The sequence below is a fragment of the Achroia grisella genome, unplaced genomic scaffold (genome assembly GCF_030625045.1).
Source record: "Achroia grisella isolate CSIRO2021 unplaced genomic scaffold, CSIRO_AGI_Agris_v1 utg546, whole genome shotgun sequence".
NCBI lineage: Eukaryota > Metazoa > Arthropoda > Insecta > Lepidoptera > Pyralidae > Achroia > Achroia grisella.
The window spans coordinates 4,610,464-4,632,718 of NW_026712931.1; the positions used below are offsets into that span (position 1 = coordinate 4,610,464).

The following is a 22,255-nucleotide window of genomic DNA, read 5'->3' on the forward strand; positions in this document are numbered from 1 at the left end:
ATATAGGCACATATCACTATATGTTTAACTTATATTCAAAAACTTATTATTTACATTTTCTTCTTAATACTTCACTACCACTACAATCATTTCCTATCATAAACATTCCTAAATAGGTAATTAACTCGAAAACAAAACTAGAACTCGCTATAAATTATAGATTTTGTTAGTTATATTTAGTTTAGGTACAACGAACTCAGTCCTAGACTAGTTCGATAGAGTCAGAAACGACTACGTAGGTTGGAATAACGTAGCAAATGCAGTCAGACGATGTGCTATATTAGGTATACCGGGTTCGTTCCCGGTCTTATATACCTACTAGCTGTTATCTGGGACTTTATCTGTATTTTTTAGATGAAATATAGTCTATGTCTGTCGTAGTAATGGAATAGAAAACAATACAATATTAAATTTCATTAGAATCCGTCCAGCCGTGAAGATGTAACAAGCAGACAGAAACGCTTTAATATATATATGTATATAAGCACATTACATAAATATTTTATTTTATTTGTATGAAAAATTTTCATACAAATAGGAATTTAAGAAATATTAATTTAAGATCTTGTTCATAATAAACTTTGAATGTTTATTGTGTTTATTTTCAACATTTAGAATTCAGCTATTTATTTCTGCAATAATTAAATTCTTATGTAACTACAAATAATTATTTGTGTAACCATCTTGCAATATACACCGCTATTAATATTTTAGACTAGAAGATCACGCGGTGACTGATTGGGTATAATCACGGCCTTTGATTTATTCAAACTCGATACTATTTGAATTTGGGATCACGTGGGATGCGTGCAAGCTTAATGATATTTGAGTTTAATGATCGCTTGCTTCTATTCGTTAATAATATGGATATTATAGCTTCAGTACTATTACTATAACTACCAGTCTCAGTGGTAACATCGATATACTTCCGATGATCGTGGGTTCGATTCCTTGCATGGTGCAAACGTATCGGTCTGTGTGTTGCTATGAATATTATGTATGTATTTACAAAAAAAAGTATCTATCTATTCTATCTCGTATAATATCAGTTGTCTAGTATCCATAATACAAGCTCTGCTTACCGTAAGACTAGTTGGCGCTGTATTATTTGTTAGCAGGCTTATTTATTTAATCTTTATAACAATGTTATGGAACGTTGCCAAAGAAATATACAAGGAAGTTTACAAGTCTGTCTAAATAAATGTTCTTGAAGTCTGAAATGTTCTAACAACAATGCCAAATGTAAATAATGCAATGACAATCTGAACTATACATGATGTAGATATGTACACATAGTTAACTAAGTCACCATAGCTACCATGTCTAGAAAATAGTTGAAATGCAGCCATTTAACTTTTGATGTTACTTTATTAAATGTGCTGTTGTTTACCAAACAATATCTCCTGACATAACATGTCGATGTCTATTATAAAACTCATAAATGACACACATATATATATATATGTAGGTATGATTAACTCAGGGTACTCTATGATTGTCATCAATTATATTATTATTTATTTCTGTGATATTAGTAGTGTAGTCCTTTAATAGATATTTATAAAACTGATCTTGTCATCAAGTCTGATCTGCCAAAACCAGTAGTACAAAAATGTTGATAAGATAATATGTAAGGTACTGAACTAAATAGACTGCCTATCGCAATAATATCAGTATGAGACCTAAATCTAAGTAAATACCATCGATTTTGTAAATAATAACCGAGATCATTTGTAACATACAAGCAGGCTAAAAACCGCCAAAATTACAACCTTCACGTTTTCGTCGCCGATTTGAAATGGACAATGATTCTAGTGTCATTGCTAGATACACATGTGATTAGCTATGACATGTTATATACATATGTAACATGTATTTATATATCTATATATATACATGTATCTACATAAATATATGTAAATACACAGTGTGGCTTAGGTCCCAGGTTTACCGCAAGTAACTCTAAACCGCGCCACAGCGCCGGCGTCGGCTATAAACTACATAGAGTGACAAGTAAATTCATTACAGCTCGGAAAACAGGCTGTGTTGCTATACACAGGCCATACGCCTGAAGGGAGTGTCCCTATTGGTATTTATAGTGATTAATACAATTTCGAATTAGCAGCCATTTCTAATGTCTTGACGAACATGAATAATTTATAAGTGGCGTCATGTTGTTACTATTTTATTGGAGCTTATAATAATTGCTTAGAGTTCTGTGCAGTATTTAGTATACAGTATATTTAACTTGGAACATATTTTAATATATTAACATATTTTCTCTATGTGTTTAGCTTGTAGCGTACAATTTCATATATATTAGTAGTATTGTATAGATATTTACAGTTAGTGAAAATTTTAAATCATAATATCTCTATCTATACTCTCTCTCTCTCTATTTCCTTTGGTACACAATCTATCTAAATAATAGCAGTACTTTCGTATAATATATGTGTGTATAAAAACAATCTTAGAATATAAATAGACATAAGTACGCTATAAATATTTAATTACAAAAATAACTAACCTAGGATGGTACTTATATCATACCGACATGAATAATTAAATAATCACTTATTTTTATATTTAATGATAAAATTATGTAGGTTGGTATAATGTTCTACAAAGATAAGTGAAAGACTGAAAAGTATACTTATATTCTTTATCCGATTGTTTACTATCTGTGATACTAAACTATATTTATATTTGTTTATTACAGAATAGGGGCAGTCGAGCAAAAATACTTTATTTCAATGAAAATACGTTTTATTCAATTAGTATATTTTTTATACAACTTGAAATAGAAAACGCTATAGTCAATAGTACAAATAGTTCATTATTAGAATAATGATTATAATAGTTATTTTATAAAAACAACCTTTCGATAAAAATCTACAACAACGTGACAACTTGGTAATTTATTATTGTATGAATACGAAATCTTCTAAATTCTTAATTCAAAATCATGCGTTTTGTGTGATTCATAACTCACAATGTTAAATAGAATTTTTCTTGTATGTATCTAAGGGTCCCTAAGTTCGGACACTCTTAAAGTCCCCTTACACCGGACAGTTTTAGAGCAAGTTAATTTTTGTTTAATTTATTATTTTTGTTACATAATGTTTAAGTTTAAAAATGAACGAAAAGTTCGCTGTCCGTCATTAGGGGACCTTTTTAAAAACATACATTTTTCTATGTTAATTATTCTTTATTATTTAGTATAGTTTAAGTAACATTTGAGACTGATGATATATCTGTTTTGATAAGTTATATAGCAAAGAGCTTATTAAAGAGAAATAAACAAATTAATCTGTAACACGAATTTTTATTATTTTTGTTGTTCCTTAAGTGTCCGGTTCTCGGGGACCTCCCCCTAAATATGTACAACATTAAAAAAAAATACGAGCTGAGTTTCTTGTCAGTTCTTCTCATCTCGAAATCATTCCGAACTGACGGTAGATTTGACATATCATAAGAGTCTGTAATAGACCTACATGAATAAAGATATTTTGAATTTATATTATCATATATATTATATTTATTCTTTAATTTCAGAGTTAAATATGCGTGCTAAGTTGTAAGGTTCGCAATTGCAAATGTAGTCAGTTATTAAATCAGCAACCCTCAATATACTTAGCACATGTTCCCAAGAGAGAGCCTTCTCCCTGGCCTTAGCAGATCACGAAACGGTAATGTATGGACTAGTACCGCCAACGCCATTCGCGACATAGAGGAATCTGAACTCTCCTACCAGTCCTATGATACTAAACTTTGTAGTCAGTCAATATCTAAATGTATAGAACAAACAGATACAGACCTAGTTTGCAGGAAAAATTATAGAAGATAGAATTGTTTACAACGCTCATAAACAAATCACAAATAGAGCTGCCGACACATCTTCATAATTTAGATAGGTACCTACACTGACGCGCAATAACGATCAGTACAATGTTGATCAATAACATAAAGACTAATTTATTAGTTTATTAATCAGTATCTAATAAAATGTAAAATAATGTTTACGAAATGTTTAGAATAGATTTCCTTGGATACTTCATTACATTTTGTTGTAGCAACTTAGGAAAAATAAAACTGCAACCATTGAAGGTGTTCCTCCATGACATAAAATTAGTTAGCCAGTAACAACTCCACTACACTAACTCAACAAACAGTAACTCAGTATTTAAACAAACTGAATACAAGCACTTTTGAATAGTCATATTTTTTTCAACCACTCATTCGGAGTCTCACAAGAATAACGAGCAAGAAACTTGTGTGTTGCTCTTTTGAATAAATGTTACTTTAAATAAATAAATACACAAGTAAGAAGCTTGCGATAATCAACATAGAAACCGTTATGAACTCAATCTTAGTGAAATCAGTAATATTGTCAGCGCTATGAATTCTAAGTTTATTGTCCAAAAACGTACCTAAACCTTCGGGTTTTAAATTAACTAAAATATAAATGACATCTTCAGTGCATATATTTACTAAGATATCTATTTATATATGGAATAATACTAAAGAAAAAAGCATCGAGATTTTAATTTTAGAAAGAGCGATGTCCATATAATCAGTTCCACTTCATTCAGCAGGACTGAGCCGGAGCAGTCCTGCTGAATGAAGTGGAACTGATTTTAAAAGGAACTATTTAAAACTAGACGTAACTAATGTATTTTTATTCATGAATTTTCTAACTGTTGACTAGTTTATAAAAACTATTTACTATAAGCTCTATTTAGTTTGCAACAAGATGGCGTTGTGTGATTTTCAATTTATTTTTATTATTGTGGGTCCAATTCCGGAAGTTTTCAATGTCTATATTTAGCCAGGAAATTACTTGGGATTTGAATGGGATAATGATAACAATGTCATAAAAATCCCAGCGTTAGTAAAATCGCAATAAAGTTCAACGAACCTTTAACGGGTTTGTTTGTGAATAGGTGGGTGGCGTTGTGGCGGCGCGACGCACGCGCATTCGGCCTTCAGAGACACGCAAAGATTAAAAATAGTTTTAAACTATACCAATCTCTCAAATCTTTGTTTAGAAGAATAATTCTATAGCAAATCTAGCAGTCTATGCCATTCTAATTTTCATTAGGTATAGGTAAAACGGTAAATAATTGCGCCGATACACTGGCACAAATTTAACTAGTCGACATGTACTTTAACTAAAGATCTATAAGAGTTATAAAGATTGGGAGTATCAGCAAATAGAAACACATCGGTATATTAAAAGTATAGCAGATTAGTCCCAACCCCAACAAATCTATATGCAAATACAATATTGCAATTTTCCCATATAATATCGAATACGAACTTACTGGCAAAAAATAAATATCATTTCGGTAGAGAAAATATCTCTGCTACAATATCAAAAGTATATCTGTATATACGAAATAATTTACTGTGTGTATAGAAATAGATAATTAACTTCAGTTTTACTTTCCTTCCTTTACTCGTATAGTAAATACCCAAACATGTGTTAGATAACCTTATGTACATACATATATGTATGTGTCTAGTGCATAGGCAAGGAGCTCGCAATACAAACGCGTCAATTATCGTAGCGTGACAGTCACATGCCGTGACAACGGCGTCACATTGCACAATTAGGTACAACTAACGTTTCAATCTCATATCCTGTATATACTAATATGATAAATGTATAAAGTTTGTGAGTTTGGATATTCGGGGTATTCTCCGGTACTACTGATCAGATTTCGATTGTTGTTGAGTTTAGTGTTGCGTTGGTTAGCCCATTAATCGAGAAAGGCTGTATAACATCACGCTACGTATAAACGGAAAAAAGTTGCACAGAAGAGGTAGAGAAATACGTATATATGTCACGAGCTAGTTAAATATTATTGCACCGTGGCCTTGATGAGCACAATAGTATACTACTCTGACTTAGAAAAAGCGAAAGTTCGGAAGCTAGAATCGGTTCGGGAATAAAAACTTTGTGTCTCAGTCTCAACATATATTTCTGACTGCCTCATAAAATTATAATTACAATTTTTTAAGTCGGTTAATTTTTTTCTGTTCAAACAAATAAAATATTTTTTTCTAATAGTATTATTTTTTATACAACGATTTTGTACAATAATACATAGAAATAGAATAATAATAATTTAAATATACTTACTTATTATTCGCACACCTTACTGACTAAACAGTGTACCTATAGTTATCAACTTTCGATCTGGTCTGAGATTACCTTTATCGTATATCATTCAAACATTTAAGGCAAAGCAACGTTCCATGCTGAGGACATAAATCGCTTGTATAGTCCCCATATAAAGAAATATCTTGCTTACTTCAGTCTAATTACGTTTCGCAAGTGTAGTAAACATGTAAAACGGTATGTATTCACTACTATTTACATCAACATTGCTTCTTTAACATTATATAAGTAATACAACATAGACTGCAAATTATACGCATACATAAATTAAATTAATGTACAGAATTAATAACTGAACCATTAGTTATCATTAATTAGATTCACTGTTTATTAGTATCATCTTTGGCTTAACCACACATCGTGTGCGCCCGCGCCGCGCCGCGCCGTCGAGAAAATATTCGCAGTACGGATGTATCTTATTTCAATCTCTTTATGTTCTACTTCAGAAACTCCATTATATAGGTACGTACATTAAACAAACAGTGCTCATCGATATTAGATAAATATAAACGACGTGAAGTGACGTGTTTATAAGACGTGTGCTCTACATTTTCTCTTGGATATTCACTTTAGCTCCTATTTATCTCATTTACAAAGCTAGTTTCATTATATCTACTGCAAAATTGAAGCGAAATCAACCATAACCTACCATACGAAATGAATTATGAGTCAGTACAGTACGCACAAAATATACCTACCAGTAGTATAGTTTTATGGCATGTCGCATAGTAATATTTTGAAGATCTACGCGAGTCGTACTGGGAAATAAAGATAAGTGAAACACAGAATGCCCGAGAATGTAAATAAGTACACATATGTACCTACATACATATATCGTAACATAGTATCACCTCGGTTTCAAGACAAGGGAAATCCGCATAGCGTGACCGTGGTATGAATTGTGTATAAACGATTTTCTTCCAAAAAAATATCCGCCTTTTATAATTACAAAAGTCTTGTACTACAACTAACAAATTTATTACAAAGTGGATTCAGAATTGGAAGTAATAACGCGTAGTACTCACACAAATAAAATACACTTGAATCGAACCAGCGTCAATCTAAAATCGGCAGATATTATTTTTGGGAAATCGGTACGATTTAGTGCACCGGTCACTGAGATCCGCTGGCGGATGGAATAAAGAAGTCAGGTCTGTTAGCCCATCATCATATTATTTATTTAATGCACAAATACATAAATAAAGATGCACATGGCGGACCATTGGGCAAACAGAGATTCATATAGGCGGTGCAATAACAAAATTTGAAATACAAATCTAAAAAAAAATATTGATACACATAAAATATACAAAAAATATTTTTAAATACAATTTGGATCATTAATTGTGGTACCGAGTAAGTCTTTATGTTAGACATTTAATTACTGTGATCCCTATTTTCTTCACTTGAATGTATAATGTTCGGTGATAAGTAATTTTTGCTAAATGAGAATGTAAAAACTTGTAGGTAATGTAAGCGTAATTATTTAGTAGTTGTTTATTTTATAGATATGTTATGTTATAATAAGAACCTTTGTTATCAAATATTAAATAAATGAATGATCTTCATCACGCTATTTTTAAAAGATCAACATGACTTCAAGTACTTATCAATATGTGTCTATAAATAACATATGTATTGTTATTGTTTACGCAACAAGTGATATGTTATTATTTTTGCATAATATATATATATTTTAACCTAATTCCCAATTTCCCCAAGATCTAAAAACTGATTTTTTTTTATTAGATTAGATATAATGTTTAGGACTGAACATAAAATACTTTTAATATTTTACAAAAACCAAAAACTGTTATAAAAACATAATTCTATACATATTCTATATTGTCATGCAAGCTTGTTATACAAAATTATTGTGCATAAACCTTTCGACCCTTTCATATAAAACCGGTGAAATAATAATAATAAAAAAACAAAATTTAAAAACACACCTATACTTATTCACACATAGAGCCACACGTCAAAGCTAGACATTACTTGTAAAGAGTGCCTTTGGCATAACTTTTCCAACAATAACATAGTGATACTATTTGATTATGTTATCCGTGCTATTGGATAGGAGTTACGTTTAAATAACAACTAGAAATAGGATCTGATAGGAACCGACCCCAAGACCCCATCCTCGAGAAACCTATGTACATATATGCATTAACTGCGGTTTTTAATAACAATATTACCGACATTAACAATACATTGTAGTAATCTATACATATATATATAAAGTTGGAGTGTCTGATTGTAATAACATTTTTTACAATTTTTGTCTGTCTGTTTGTTCTGGCTAATCTCTGAATTGGCTGGACCGATACGGAGTAACTTACATAGGCTACTTTTATTTTAGAAAAATAAAGTTAAATTCCACGCGGACGAAGTCGCGGGTACAGCTAGTATCACATATAACTATACATCACTGAGAAAGTAATTACAACGTTTGTTTACATTAATAGATATGAGACTTATTTCTCGTGTTGAGATGACTGCTTATTTTCTTCTGTAAGACTAGCCCTTATTAGGTAATCTATGTAGGTAAGTATTACCGCAAAAGTAATTATAATGGAAAACAATATTGTTATTATTTAAGACCATAAATTAATTTGTCAGTAGATAGAGACGTAACTGGTTCAGGTTTGATAAAAGAAAAATATTAATAATAATAAACGGTAATATATTTTTTCATTATTACTTTTATGTTAATACTTAGATTACTATAATAAGGGTAATGACTGTGTTCTAAATTCAATTAATCTAAAATTATTAGATAACATTTTACTTATAACGTGAATTGGAATGTTAAAATTAGACTCAAATTCACTATATTTAAAAAAAAAAGTTTCAAATACAGTTCTATTGAATCCGTTTTTAAGTAAAAACTATAAAATATCGCTAACTTACTCGTGAAATTTATAACAGACCAGGATATAGTAAAACCAGGCGAATATAAATGATGATTAAATTATTGATATATAAAGGAAGTCAGTTCAATAAATTAATCATCTGAGGTCAAATTAATCATTTATATATGATGATAGAGAAAATTTATGACTTAATACTTTTTCAGTCTATCTTTAGATATCAGTAGAAATGTCAATAAAATAGACATTCCTATTTATTATGCATTTAAAAAAAAATTAGGAATCTGCACGCGATATATAAATTACTACCCGGTATCTATATAATTAAATACACACAGGTTTAATTGTTACATTACAATTAAACTATGATACCCACATAAACTAATAAGAAAGATCAGGTAAGTGTTCATGAAACCGAATAATCTTCACCAAGAAACACATAAGTCACTGAATATTATTTATCATCCTTTCATACCTAATGATCATATTGTTGCGCAGTTTGTATCAAAATTTTTAATGTGAGAAAACTAATGAAATCACCAAACGGTATACATATGAAAGTCGCTGAAAATCAAGCAGATCAATGGACAGACTGACTGGTAACAGACTTGATTTACAAGGAATTCATAAGCTTATGATATTGGTACTGTACTAAGTGTTTCTGCCCGAGTGACAGTAATGGTGTTATTAATCTAAGTATAGGAAGCAGTACTTAAATGTAATTACCATGACTAGAATTCCACATGCATCGATTATCTACCGAGGGCCGTCTGCCTTATCTGATTGGGCATAAACTTTTACGGGTTTAAACTGTTTTTTACTATATATGGTGCACATGCATCACTGATAGTATGGATGTATCCATACTAATATTCTAATTTCCAAATTGTGTCCGTCTGTCAGTTTGCCTTATCGTAGCTAAACAGCTGACCGAATTTTAATATTTTATATAAAAAAGCATACAAACTCGCAGGTCATCGCTAGTTATATAAAAATATTTCTTGTCACTTACCCGCAAATCCATTTCATCGTTAACACACATCCACAGTTGGCATCACAATTAATGAAAACTATATTTTTTATAAAACCGTGTCGTACAGCTGTAAGTATATACACGGAGATGACTGTTTACTTGCTCAGTGCGCTAGAGTCGAGAGTGTGTCGCGATAGGATGCCTCTAACTGATGCGCGCGCAGTACTCGTCCTAGGCCAAAGAAAGCGACCTCACCTCCCGCTAGCACGCTGCTTCCCCACAGAATATATATGTATATATAACATATAATATATTAGTTGACTCATATATTATATGTTACTTGCGACTTCTGCATATATTCAGACAATTGATAAGTCTATATCTCCATCCACATGATACAATCTATCTATCTATTTATCTTTATACAATCTATCTTTAAGTCAAATTTAATTAAGATCTCTTTTTCTGTCATGAAAAGGTTACAAGCAGACAGATCTTTTCGTATCTTTACTATAGACAAATATAATTCCACATCTTTACGTTTTTTATCCGTAACGAAGTAGAGGCATTGTGGTTGTGGTTGCAGAACTTGTATGTCCACATTGTATCAAGAATAATTAAAACCAGACGAAAGCGAACCTACCACAGTTTCTCGGTTTAATCGAGTTAGTAAGAATAGATTGACATAATTTTTATAACAGTCGAATTCGATTTCATGAACCCTAAGCTCTAAAAAGCAATATAAACTACCTACTAGTACACGACGTTCTTGTACGGGTCGCCATTTTAATATATTTATGATTATAAAACAAGTGTCGGGGTCCAGTCTCATCTAGCGCTTTACTTTTCTGACTGCAATACTGTTTCGCTGTTTCACTTTATGCCCCATGAGTGGACAATATACCAGTGAAGACTTCAGAGTATACCTTATTTCAAGCGCCCATGGTCGTTCATAACTGCCTCTCATCAGGGAAATGTTTGATTCCGACCCCTGTTGTTTACATAAACATGAACTCTACAAACGTCATTTGAGAATCAAATCTGGGACCTCATTGATACTGAGGTCCATTTTAATCAAAACAGTTTAGAGGACATATAGGTCTTCTCATATACCTATTATCTCTCGGTTCATGTTCACGTAGATATTTAGGTCAATCCTTGTACGTATATATAATAATGTTTTGATAAAAAATACAAATAGAATAGTAAATAACAATGAATTATCTAAATTAAATATCTTTCTCCTTTATTCTAGTCATTAAAAATGTAATGAATAATGATATAATAATAATAACATTCCTGCACAATTCACACAGCGCCATCTAGTCCCAAGTTAAGCAAAGCTTGTGTTATGGATACTAGACTGATACAAATACATGGTTTTTTTTTGTAAATGCAGAAATAATATACATATATAGAAAACACCCAGACCGTGTTTGTATCGGTCTGGGTGTTTACATACTCGTAAATACAAATGTTTGTGCCGTGCGAGGAATTGAACCCGCGACCATCGGAAACGGTGTGCTAAACCGTTAGAGCACTGAGGGCGTCGAAGCACGAACTTCAGTTTCGATAACAGTGGTTAGCCTTATAAATTTTAAGTATTTTAATGTACTATTTTTTAGAAAAGGACATAGTAACAAGTTTTTGATAAATAAATGGTCACGGAGCATAATTAACTGTGTCAGCTACTTCAATAGAACGCCTGACAGCTGATATTCGTATGTACACTCTCTTCTGTTATCATTCAGGGGTTAACGATTTTCGCATGGAAAATTACCAACATGATTACGTCGTGACAAATATAACAATTAATCTAGACTATAGTTATACAACACAATAACCCACATAAATCTGCTCTAAAAATATAACCGATTTTTTAAATGGAACGGTGCACCCGCTGTCCACCGCGATGGCTGGGCGGCCCGTGCCTGGGACAGCAGTGAAGGACCAAGTAGATGACCATGGAGTCAGGTTAATTCACCCATCGTAAGAATATTCACCAGTAATTAACTGTGACGGCTTCTAGGTGGTCTTCTGATAATGATTAATGTATTATGCGATTATATACTAAGAAACCACTTCAATAAAATATGACCGATTGTTCTTGATTGAATTCGCAAAACGGATTGAACCTGAGACCTGCGGTCAACCGCATACTATTGAGCTCACTCCATCATGTTTATCTCCCCCCTCCCCTCTTGTACACTCGATATCTGCGATGAATCTAATGTTTATAATTGCCTAGTATTGTTTGAGAATACTTTGTAAATTGTGAATAGATTGTTAGCCGACTTCAAAAAGATGTAGATTTTATAGAAAGTAGTATGTATGGATATATACCTCTGTCTATACTTATTTTTACCGCCACGGATCTTGCTTTGCTATCTTTGTGAGAAAAGGCAGTCAAATTACGCAATAAGAGGCACAATGCCTTAGTCCTCCGGAATGGTAACTCATAAGTGGTAGGTATAACAGGTTTCACATGATAACGCGATGTCGTAGTGCCATTGATGTACCTATATATATATCCTACGGTTACCATTTACCATCAGGCTGGCCATTATTTTGTTTGCCATTCTTCATAAAAAAGATGGATGAATGGAGATTTTTGACATAATGGCATAGTAAAATGATAAATTCGGTCAATCTAATCGATGATATCATGTCCAACAATTATTGTCAATTTCTTGTACCTAGATGATAATCAAACATTTTGCATGAGTAAATGTTAGATTAAGAATATGAGTAAATAGGGAAAAATAATATTGGTTTCTACCATGTAGTCACGTACACATTGTAGATTCTTATGAAAAAATATAAAGTTATAATTGTGACAATATTCTCAAAGAGAAAAAACAATATCAGTCATCATCATCAGCCCACTGCAGTCCACTGGTGGACATAGGCCTCTCCCAAGGCACGATCTTCAGCCCTTCTCATCCAGTTACTACCCGCAACCCTACGTATGTCGCCGCTCCACCTTTCTGCGGGGTATCCTACACTACGTTTGCCAATTCGCGGTCTCCACTCTAGAACATGAAAAAACAATATACTCTAAATTATCTGAGGGGTGTACCCCTTAGTTTGCTATTCGTGCTACCGAGTTCGCCTATTCTAAAAGTGGTTGGCCTATTCTAGAAGTTCCATGTGTACAAAAGAGAAAAAACTTGGGGAAATTCGACAGATTTCGCCATTTCGGTTTCAACGCATGCAAAAATGTAAGTAGGTATTAATATTCAGTAGATACTTTTTTGTACATCGCTATGAACAGTATTATTATAATTTCTTTAATTTATGCGATTTTTTTCATTCTCATATTTTCACTGTACCTATATCTATCCAATAAAAAAAATAAAAATTAGCTAACTACTGCATAAAATGCTAGCGCGGTCGTTTATTTGAATGGTGTATTTGGATGCATAGTCATGACACACTTATAATATTCTGAATTGGTATTCAAAATATATTGTTAGTACATATAATATTCTGAATTCGTATTCAAATTATATTGTTGGTACAAACTCTTATTAATAAAACGAAATCCAACAAAGACCAACAATAGAAATTGCCTTATTTATTGACATTAGAATCTGAACGAGACTACTATCACTCATTGTTGAATTTGTTGGAATAACAAGTGTAATAATAAATCTACTTAACCCTCTATATACAATAGGCGTCGTGGCTGTCTGCAGTACCTACCAGTATTGCCAACGAAGTTTGGGCAAGCACACTAGGCAGAACACCAAAAGTCGCTTAATAACACGAAATTTTAATCGTATGTTAATAATAATAAAGCTATAAAGCCGCTAAATTATTGTATAATTTGAATAAAAAGACAATCCTATGGTTAGAGCAGTTTCATAATAATATTGCTAAAATAATTAGGCTATACTTTAACTTTTTTAAATAGAAATACAAACCCTAATTTTTATCTGGAATCATAATAATGTTCTTAGTACATAATGGAAAATATATAACAATTTGTTTATCGGTTCAGTATTTGTCCACTATAGTCCACCAACTCCTAGAAACATTTTTTACCCACCACAGGAGGGGGTTAAATCCACCAGATATGGTGGTGAAATAACTAAGGTGGCCACATTGGTTCCTATATAATTTATCTCATGTGGATACATTGTAGGTAGATACTATTTATTCTACGCACACTTCATCGTATCATGACCTCTCACAATGTCTAACTATTGTCCAACAAACAATATTACATTACTATTACTTATCTATGTTAACACCTTCATATCTGTATGTATAGGTCTCAGGCTACTAAATCGTTAATGTCTTTTGAAGTAATATTTTAATGTGAATAAATGTGGCAGTATGGAATTAAATACGCTACTACAGGTTGCATTTCGTGTAATTAAGACAGTAACTGATTCAATACCGGACCGACATTGACGTCTTTATTAACTGGAAACATCTTATCCGTTTTGGTTCCACATTTTTGTTACAATTACAAATAATTACACAGAATATTCATGAATACTTGTCATTTTGCTGTTACTTATACGATATTTTTATCTATATTTATGAATATATAAATAATTACCTTGTGGCGTATTGGGCAACACAAACCCATTACCAACAAGAGAGAAAAAAAATAAAAATTACCAGATCGATTGGTATTCTCACATTAGAGTAACATTTCGAGTTTTTGTAACTTATAGCTATTTTTTTGTTATTAATGACGATGGAACCAGACCTGCACTAATATATGATAAACCTACCTGCACTGTGATATACTCTGGTGTTGGCATTATGTTAGGAATTAGAAAATAATTAATCTATGCTAAGTTAATACATTGTATGTGGTACATATTTGTATTTAATTGTTGTACTTATTAATCTGTGCTTCTTTACACGTACTTTTGTGTACTTTATGAGTAAGAGGGAGAGACTGTCTCTCCCGTGTACCCATCTCTGTAGATAAAGATATCCCGCTATAATATTTAATTACATAGGTGTATAGTATTTCATAATTCGTATTTTTATTCCGGATAATTCGAATTCCGAAAGGCTATTTATTATACATAATTTATCCTAAATAGCCTTTCCGAAATATCTGATTATCTCTATGAAAGAATATTATTACTATTCTTATCGTTATGAAGGAATAAAGTAATTAACTGCGATGGGAGGCAGGACTTGCATATTGCTAGCGATGCAATAGTAATCCTCATTACTAACAGCTCCCACCCTTATTGAAACTCCTATACTTATAGAATCAATTTCAATTTACAAAGAACCGAAGTAATAATTAGTTGTACTAATGTTTCAAGATAATATGTGCGGGGATATTCCATTCGTAATAATTATAAATAACTTGATATTATATGATCATTGAATTATCGTGTGTCAATGTCAATAGACCAACATGATTATACGAATCAGATAAAAGATAAAAACAATTTTACATAGTAATAATAGTTTATTTACTATGTTTACTGTCTCGTATATGGAGTCTGTATTGATTAAAACAAATAAATAATGATTAGTTCAAAATTCCCGGTACCTTTAGGAACAGACTAGTATATTAGTAGATAGCTGTTAATATTTTAAAGAGAGTATTTAAAATATATATTTCGCTACTTAAAAATTAAATAACCGTATACTGTGGACTATAAATTTGTCCATAAAGGACAAAATCAAAAATTAATGTTGCTGTCGTATCATTAATTTACCGGGGTACCAATACAGAATTTACCAGAAATTCATTTTATTTATATTTTTAATTTGTTAATTAATGTAAAAGTTTCTGAGAATAACTGTAATTGTTGTCAATATTTTTTTTTTTTGTTAATTAAATAGGGATTCAAGGGCTCACGTGCAAGAAGGAAATTGATTATCATTGTAGGTACATTGCTATGCAATATACAATCTATAGCAGTGGAGTCACTAATCCTCATTACTAACGATCTTCACAGAATTACACATTTGTGATCCTATGACATAAATGTGTAATTCTGTGAAGATCGTCAGTGTCAATGTCTGTCGATATTGACAAACTTGAGACCTATAAATTATTACACATTTATAGGTCTCAAGTTTGTCAATCAACCTCAAGACCTATATCACTTGAATCTTTTGTGAATCATCTAACCTAAATAATCAGTATGATTGGACGATACTATGCTACTTGATAACAATACAAAAGTAACATAACATCAGTAAACTTTTTAAATTTATATTGTCCATTTTCTTTATTATTTAAATCCGTAATTAGGAAAAAGGACATTATAATTTATTGGATTTAAATACCAACAAACTAAAAAATATTGATTACAGGTAGTACTTTATTTAGTACTGGGCAAAATTATATTAAGAATTATACGTACAAGACCATGGTAAAAGCACAGAAGCATAATCTCTCTTTGAGATGTACCCAAACGATACTACGAATAGTGTCAATATTACATCTATAGATATAGTATATCTACAATTGGGTAATATTCAGTAATAGCGTAATTCCACACGCAAAGTATATGCGTTAATATAAATATTATAGAAAAGTATACTTCTTTTATCTCGCTTGATGTACAAAATTAGCCAGGAATAACAACACATTAATTCCCGACTGTAAAACGTTGCCAGATATCTACGTACGACATGAATTTGAGTCGATTTTATAGAATAACATATCCAATTATTCAGCATTCAATTCTTTTTTGTATCATTAGAATAGCAAACAAGGTGACGCATAACGACCCACCTAATGTTAAGTGTCACCTATAAACATGAACAACACTACAAATATCATGTTATCATGTGACACCTGTTATACCACTCATACATTGCCATTCTGGCGGATAAAGATGCTATGCCTCTTGTCCTGTAATTTTAGTCCTATATCATCTTTCGTATTAAATACAGCATACAAAGCAAGCTGCTAGGCGGCTAAAACAGACGAAACAGAGGATAATGAATAATTATGAAAAGGTCCTTCTACCAGCGCTAACAACATCTTAAAGAACATTCTTATTGCACCATGATTTGATAATTTGATAACAAACTCGGAGATCTATAATTTCTCGAATTTACCCACCCTACGAGAGTTGCTAGCACAAGCTCAAAATACAAGTCTCGGCTGAATGTCCGCCCTAATGAGCTAGCCCAGTTTACTCAGGCCAGCCCAGGTTACTCATTAACAAACACACAAAACGCCTGAAAGGGATACAAATACTGGAGTTAGATAAAGTTTACTCCAGTTCTTGATTTCTTAACATAACGCTGAAGATATCATTGAAATAAAAGGTCGTGACAGTGAATTTAGGGTTGTGTATTTTTCTATTAACGTTAACGCGAGTGCATCATCAGGATTCGTACGTTTATTTATATACACCAGCATGAAAATTATCATACAGTTTTCTTTTCTCTCTGCTTAATTTTTTCCCATTTCTTGAGATGACGTAACATAGATACATAAACACAAGACTAAAAATAGGTGATTTGTATTCCATGACTATATCATATTAATTGAAAAATATATTAGCAACTGTCTTATAAAATAGATTGTGTATTAGGATCACATGCAATTAGTAAGATAATATAAGTTGTTACATTAGGTGGTATAGATATACGCTCTATAATACGATAATTGTGAGCAAAAATGGCAAGAAAATAATGATAGAATTGAAAACAAAAACGTAAATAACTGAAAGTATGATGTTATTGAAAAAAAAACAATTCGGTCATAACATTTTTTACCTGATGATATTGTGTGCAGTCGCTCTAATCTGGTCAGTGTCTGTGCATAGGGATGAAGTAACTCTGAAATGAAAATTTAAATTAAATTCGTGTTTCAAATGGTGAAACGGTAAAAAAAAACTATTTTTCCTGCAATAATAACATGTGCTTCCAACTGTATTTTCCAATTTATGAAGTGTCACGAGCGCGTTCTCTTAAGAACGTTTAATATACCCTTCTTGAAAAACCCCATGCTGTTGTCTCATGAATACAACCTCGGCAGGTAGTTCATTCCACATATAAGGTAATAAGGACGAGTACGTTATAGGTACGGTTTTTTTTTATTGATTATATTTTTGTAACTCTTTTAGCGTCTGCGTTTGCGCTTTCGGGTTACGTTCCCAGAGTATGTTAAATGTTTTGGAAGTCTTTAATTTGTTTAGATTATATATACATTTGTTAATACTAATAGTTATGTTATTATTTGTAGTTTAGATGTTTATTATACATATGTATGTTATTATATAAATAGTTTGAATGTTATTTGTATTCGTGTGTTATTTTTAGATTTGTACATGTTAATATTTACAAGACGAGTGATTGTATTTGCAATGTTCTTACTTTTAGGAGATGAATTATTTACACTGATGAAATATTGGCCATTCTTTGTATGTATCCTTTCCTTTTTTTTTATTTTCTTTTTTCTAAGATATTTCTTTTGGGTGATTATGAAGTATTCGTGATTGTCGCTATGTATCCTTTTTTTCCCAGTTCTTTTTTTACATTTTTGAGTGATTTCCGTGTTTATATTTTTGTACATGATATTTTTTTACATTATATTTTTTTTCCTCTTTTCCCCTTTTCCTAGATACAGTTATTTAGACGTTCGTTGTAGCTATTTATTATACGGGTGACGAAGAACTAATATTTGTGAAATAATTTTGTCGCTCAAGTATCAATTAATGGGATGAGCTATAGAAGAAAGTTAGTTTCAATTAAAAATAACAGCACCTTTTCATAATTTTATAATAATGTATTTCAAATATCAAATATATATAATCAGAAAGTTCTGAACGATAGCACTTTGACGCACAGATGGAAAGTAGATTTATGTTTTTTTTTGCTTATAGCGAGTATACCTACCTAATTAAAATTTTAGAGAATTCAGCTCCAATATAGGTAAAGGTTTATTAAAATTATTCTGCTGATATTGCAAGATTACTTTTTCAACTATTTGTTATATAGAATATACAAACTTATCTATTCTCAGAAAGTACCTACTTATTTAGGTATTAAACGTAAGTATCTATTATTACGGCTAAAAACTTAATAATAGGCTTATACAGCGTGTTTCAAAAAAGAAATAAACGCAGTTTTTTATAGTACAGACCTGAAAATAATGAAGCAAAGCCAAGTTTTTCAAAATCCCACTGATTATTTTAAAATCACATCACTAACATCTTTAGATAATAACGTCTATCAATTGTGACTGTTGCGTGTAAGAAATCGAAAATGTGTATGTTTACAAATTTTGTCTCTTTATTTTCATGCACGGCGCGCGACGTTGGCCGTAGACTGACGGTAAGGACGTAGGAAGGTCAGCGGCCATCACTGCGCATGCGTCGAGAAGCCCACCGTTGCAATGCTAACCTTCTGACCACTACGATCTAGCAAACTTTTTAATACCTCTACACTTTTGTTGATAAAAAAAATTACAATGCACGTAAGTACATTGTAATCTCAACTACTTCGGCCACCAAGCAGCTTGTAAGATGTGTTAGAAGATGACATGGTAGTGAAATTACAGAGTAGAAAGCTTAAAACCATAATCATCCGAAATATCATCATATACCAGGTAGTACTTACCAGATAGGTACCAGGTGCGTCACAAGTTGTCGTAAGATTTGGGGTGTTTATGGATAATAATGGAATGATGCACCCTCCTGCGCTAACGTTTTCCGCTAGCAGGGCACCAGTGGAGGATAATAAAATGAGCCCGAAGTCAGGTCAGTTAAGTCAGGGTTTCCAAGTGGAATCGCGTAGAGGTTAACCAGACATTGTACATTGCTAGCAATTGGTTCATACTAAAAATCGACTTCCCCCACATTCGGAGTGTTTCTCATGTTATGGAGGTGATTACCACTTACTAGCAGGTTGGCCAGTTTGTTTGTCACTGCAATCACTTAAAAACATTAAAAGCGATCAGCAATAGGATTAAAATTAACAAGCGGTACTTTGTCATACATAGAAAGACACAAACCTTTCAGCATTTATTTGACGGTCGCAACCACAAGGTTGAGACTTGCTAATAACTGCTGAGGGCAGGTATGCCTTACTTAGCCATACCTGCCCTCAGCAGCTACGTATTTTATTAGACATTGAATAGGCATTTATAAAAATAACTTCTGTCGTCAAACTCGAATCACGTCTGCAGGCAAGGTTCAGATGGCGAAATTATAAACATATTCATAGAATAATTGATTTGTCCTAACACAATAACAATTATATTATTATTATTTTGAAGTAAATGAAAATAATCAATTATAAATATATTTCTGAAAACTAGAGTATACCTTATGTAAGACTAATATCTACTAATCCTTCATGTCATTGAAAATTTCAAAGAGTTCTATATTTATATTTTAATGATAAAACGATTGTCTGTAAATAGATATAATTAAATACATTATTAATTCATTTTAATGTTTATAACAACTAGGAAGGTTTTTAAAAATCTATGTGTACAAATCTCTACGATTTTAAGTGATTATTTAATAAAAAAAACTCAAGGCATTCAAATTTTAAATATTAGAAGTCGGAATTTTTTACCAAAATTCTAAATAGTATAATTATCATTTTTACTAGTATATATTGAAACAATAATAGTTTTATCCTATTTATCGTAAGCTACTGTGCTCCTAAGTAAAGAGATCAAATATAGGGACGTAAAGATTAATTATAATTGACTTAAATATTATTATTTATGTGACTAGATATAATATTGCATAAATAATAAGCAAATTTATCACAGCATTGTTTAAGACAATTTTAAATTAATTAATAAATTATAAAGTCTCTTCCGGATTTCTTTAGTGGCAGGTGCTCGAGACATGCCTGATTCACCTGCAGGATTAGCACAAAGCTCTAGCAATTCAATAAGAACCCTAGGTGTTCTAGGACCCAACAGCAATCCTGGCACCATCACCCTACCAGACATTACCCAACCTAGGAAAATTCTTTCACAAACAATCTGCAAATTGTTGTTAACAACCCCATACTCACATTTATAGGTTATTAAGTTACAAAATGATCTACAATCTAAAAAATCACAGTCGCTATGTTGTTTACATTCTGATCCATCACCAGTCATTTTATCAACTATCGTACGTGGGTGAACCGAATCTAAATCTAAATACATAATCTTCTTGGTGTCACTGGTCACACCAAAATGATTCATTTTTACATCACAAATATGCAAGGGCTCCGGTAACTTCTTTTCTAGTGACAATAAATAATCTAATATCATCAAAGACAACTTTATCCTTTTCTCCCACTCTTCTTGACTATCATACAAAGTCATTAAATGCCAATAACCTGATATGGAGTCCAATTTCTGAACTGCATACATTGATCCACAGGACCCTAATAGTTTTGGAAAGATGACATACTTTTCATACAATAATAAAGCAAGGTATTCATTATCCTGTAAAAGTAGCCAAACATTATCCATCTCAACATTTCTCTCAATCCCTCCCACCTGGTTCGGAATATAAGACATCCTCCAAGCATCTACATCATTAATTGATATATTAAACTTATTTTTTATATTTTTTTGAATCAGTTTTGAGAACTCTTCTTCTGATGGATAATTTTTTTGGTTGACAGTAGACAATTGCATCAATTCTTTTGTATCAGGGGATTTTTTCAAGGCTTTGAAAACTACACTCTTGTTCATCCATGTTCCAGAGAAAACAGCTTCTTTTTCCATGTAGAAACTGTGACATGATAATGAAGGCACTCCATCCGTATGGCATAAACTCTGACATAAATTACCAACAGATACTCCTTTTGCGTAGTTGGAACACTGAAATGAGAAATTATATCTAAATACCTATAAAACAATGTTCCCACCCAATGTGACTTACTTATTCTAAAGCAAGTAAATAGTGACAATCATTTTAGTACATAGTAGGTGTAACTGTCATTTAGAAATGTTTCAATGAAAATTTATACTATATTTTAGTCTATGGTAACAATTATTCTGACTTCATCTGGAGAGTACATTAAATTCCTACACATATAAAATGCATTTCGGTAAAGCTGGAATGAGCCTATAGAAAAAAACAAATTATATTTTAACAATAAAATAATTACACTTTAATTATGTAACATTTAGATATTAATTATATAATATAAAGTTATGCATATATATCTAATTACCTACATTTTACTCACCTGCAAAATATGGAGTACAACTACTCAAGCATTACCATATATCATAGAATTATTACATTATGATAT

The 22,255-nt window shown here is 31.7% G+C and overlaps 2 protein-coding genes across 2 annotated transcripts in view; both read right to left on the reverse strand.

The window, feature by feature from the left end:
- Nucleotides 1-10,253, reverse strand: part of LOC131848323 (glycogen-binding subunit 76A) — a 29,630-nt gene extending 19,377 nt beyond the window's left edge. The window contains exon 1 of the mRNA XM_059198141.1: nt 10,070-10,253. Within this exon, the coding sequence (XP_059054124.1) occupies nt 10,070-10,099 (30 nt within the window). The 5' untranslated portion in view covers nt 10,100-10,253. The remainder of the gene's footprint in view (nt 1-10,069) is intronic.
- LOC131848326 (divergent protein kinase domain 1C) overlaps nt 1-22,255 on the reverse strand; it is a 75,086-nt gene that overhangs the window by 52,191 nt on the left and 640 nt on the right. The window contains exon 3 of the mRNA XM_059198148.1: nt 19,125-21,818. Coding sequence (XP_059054131.1) covers nt 20,772-21,818 — 1,047 coding nt within the window. The 3' untranslated portion in view covers nt 19,125-20,771. The remainder of the gene's footprint in view (nt 1-19,124; nt 21,819-22,255) is intronic.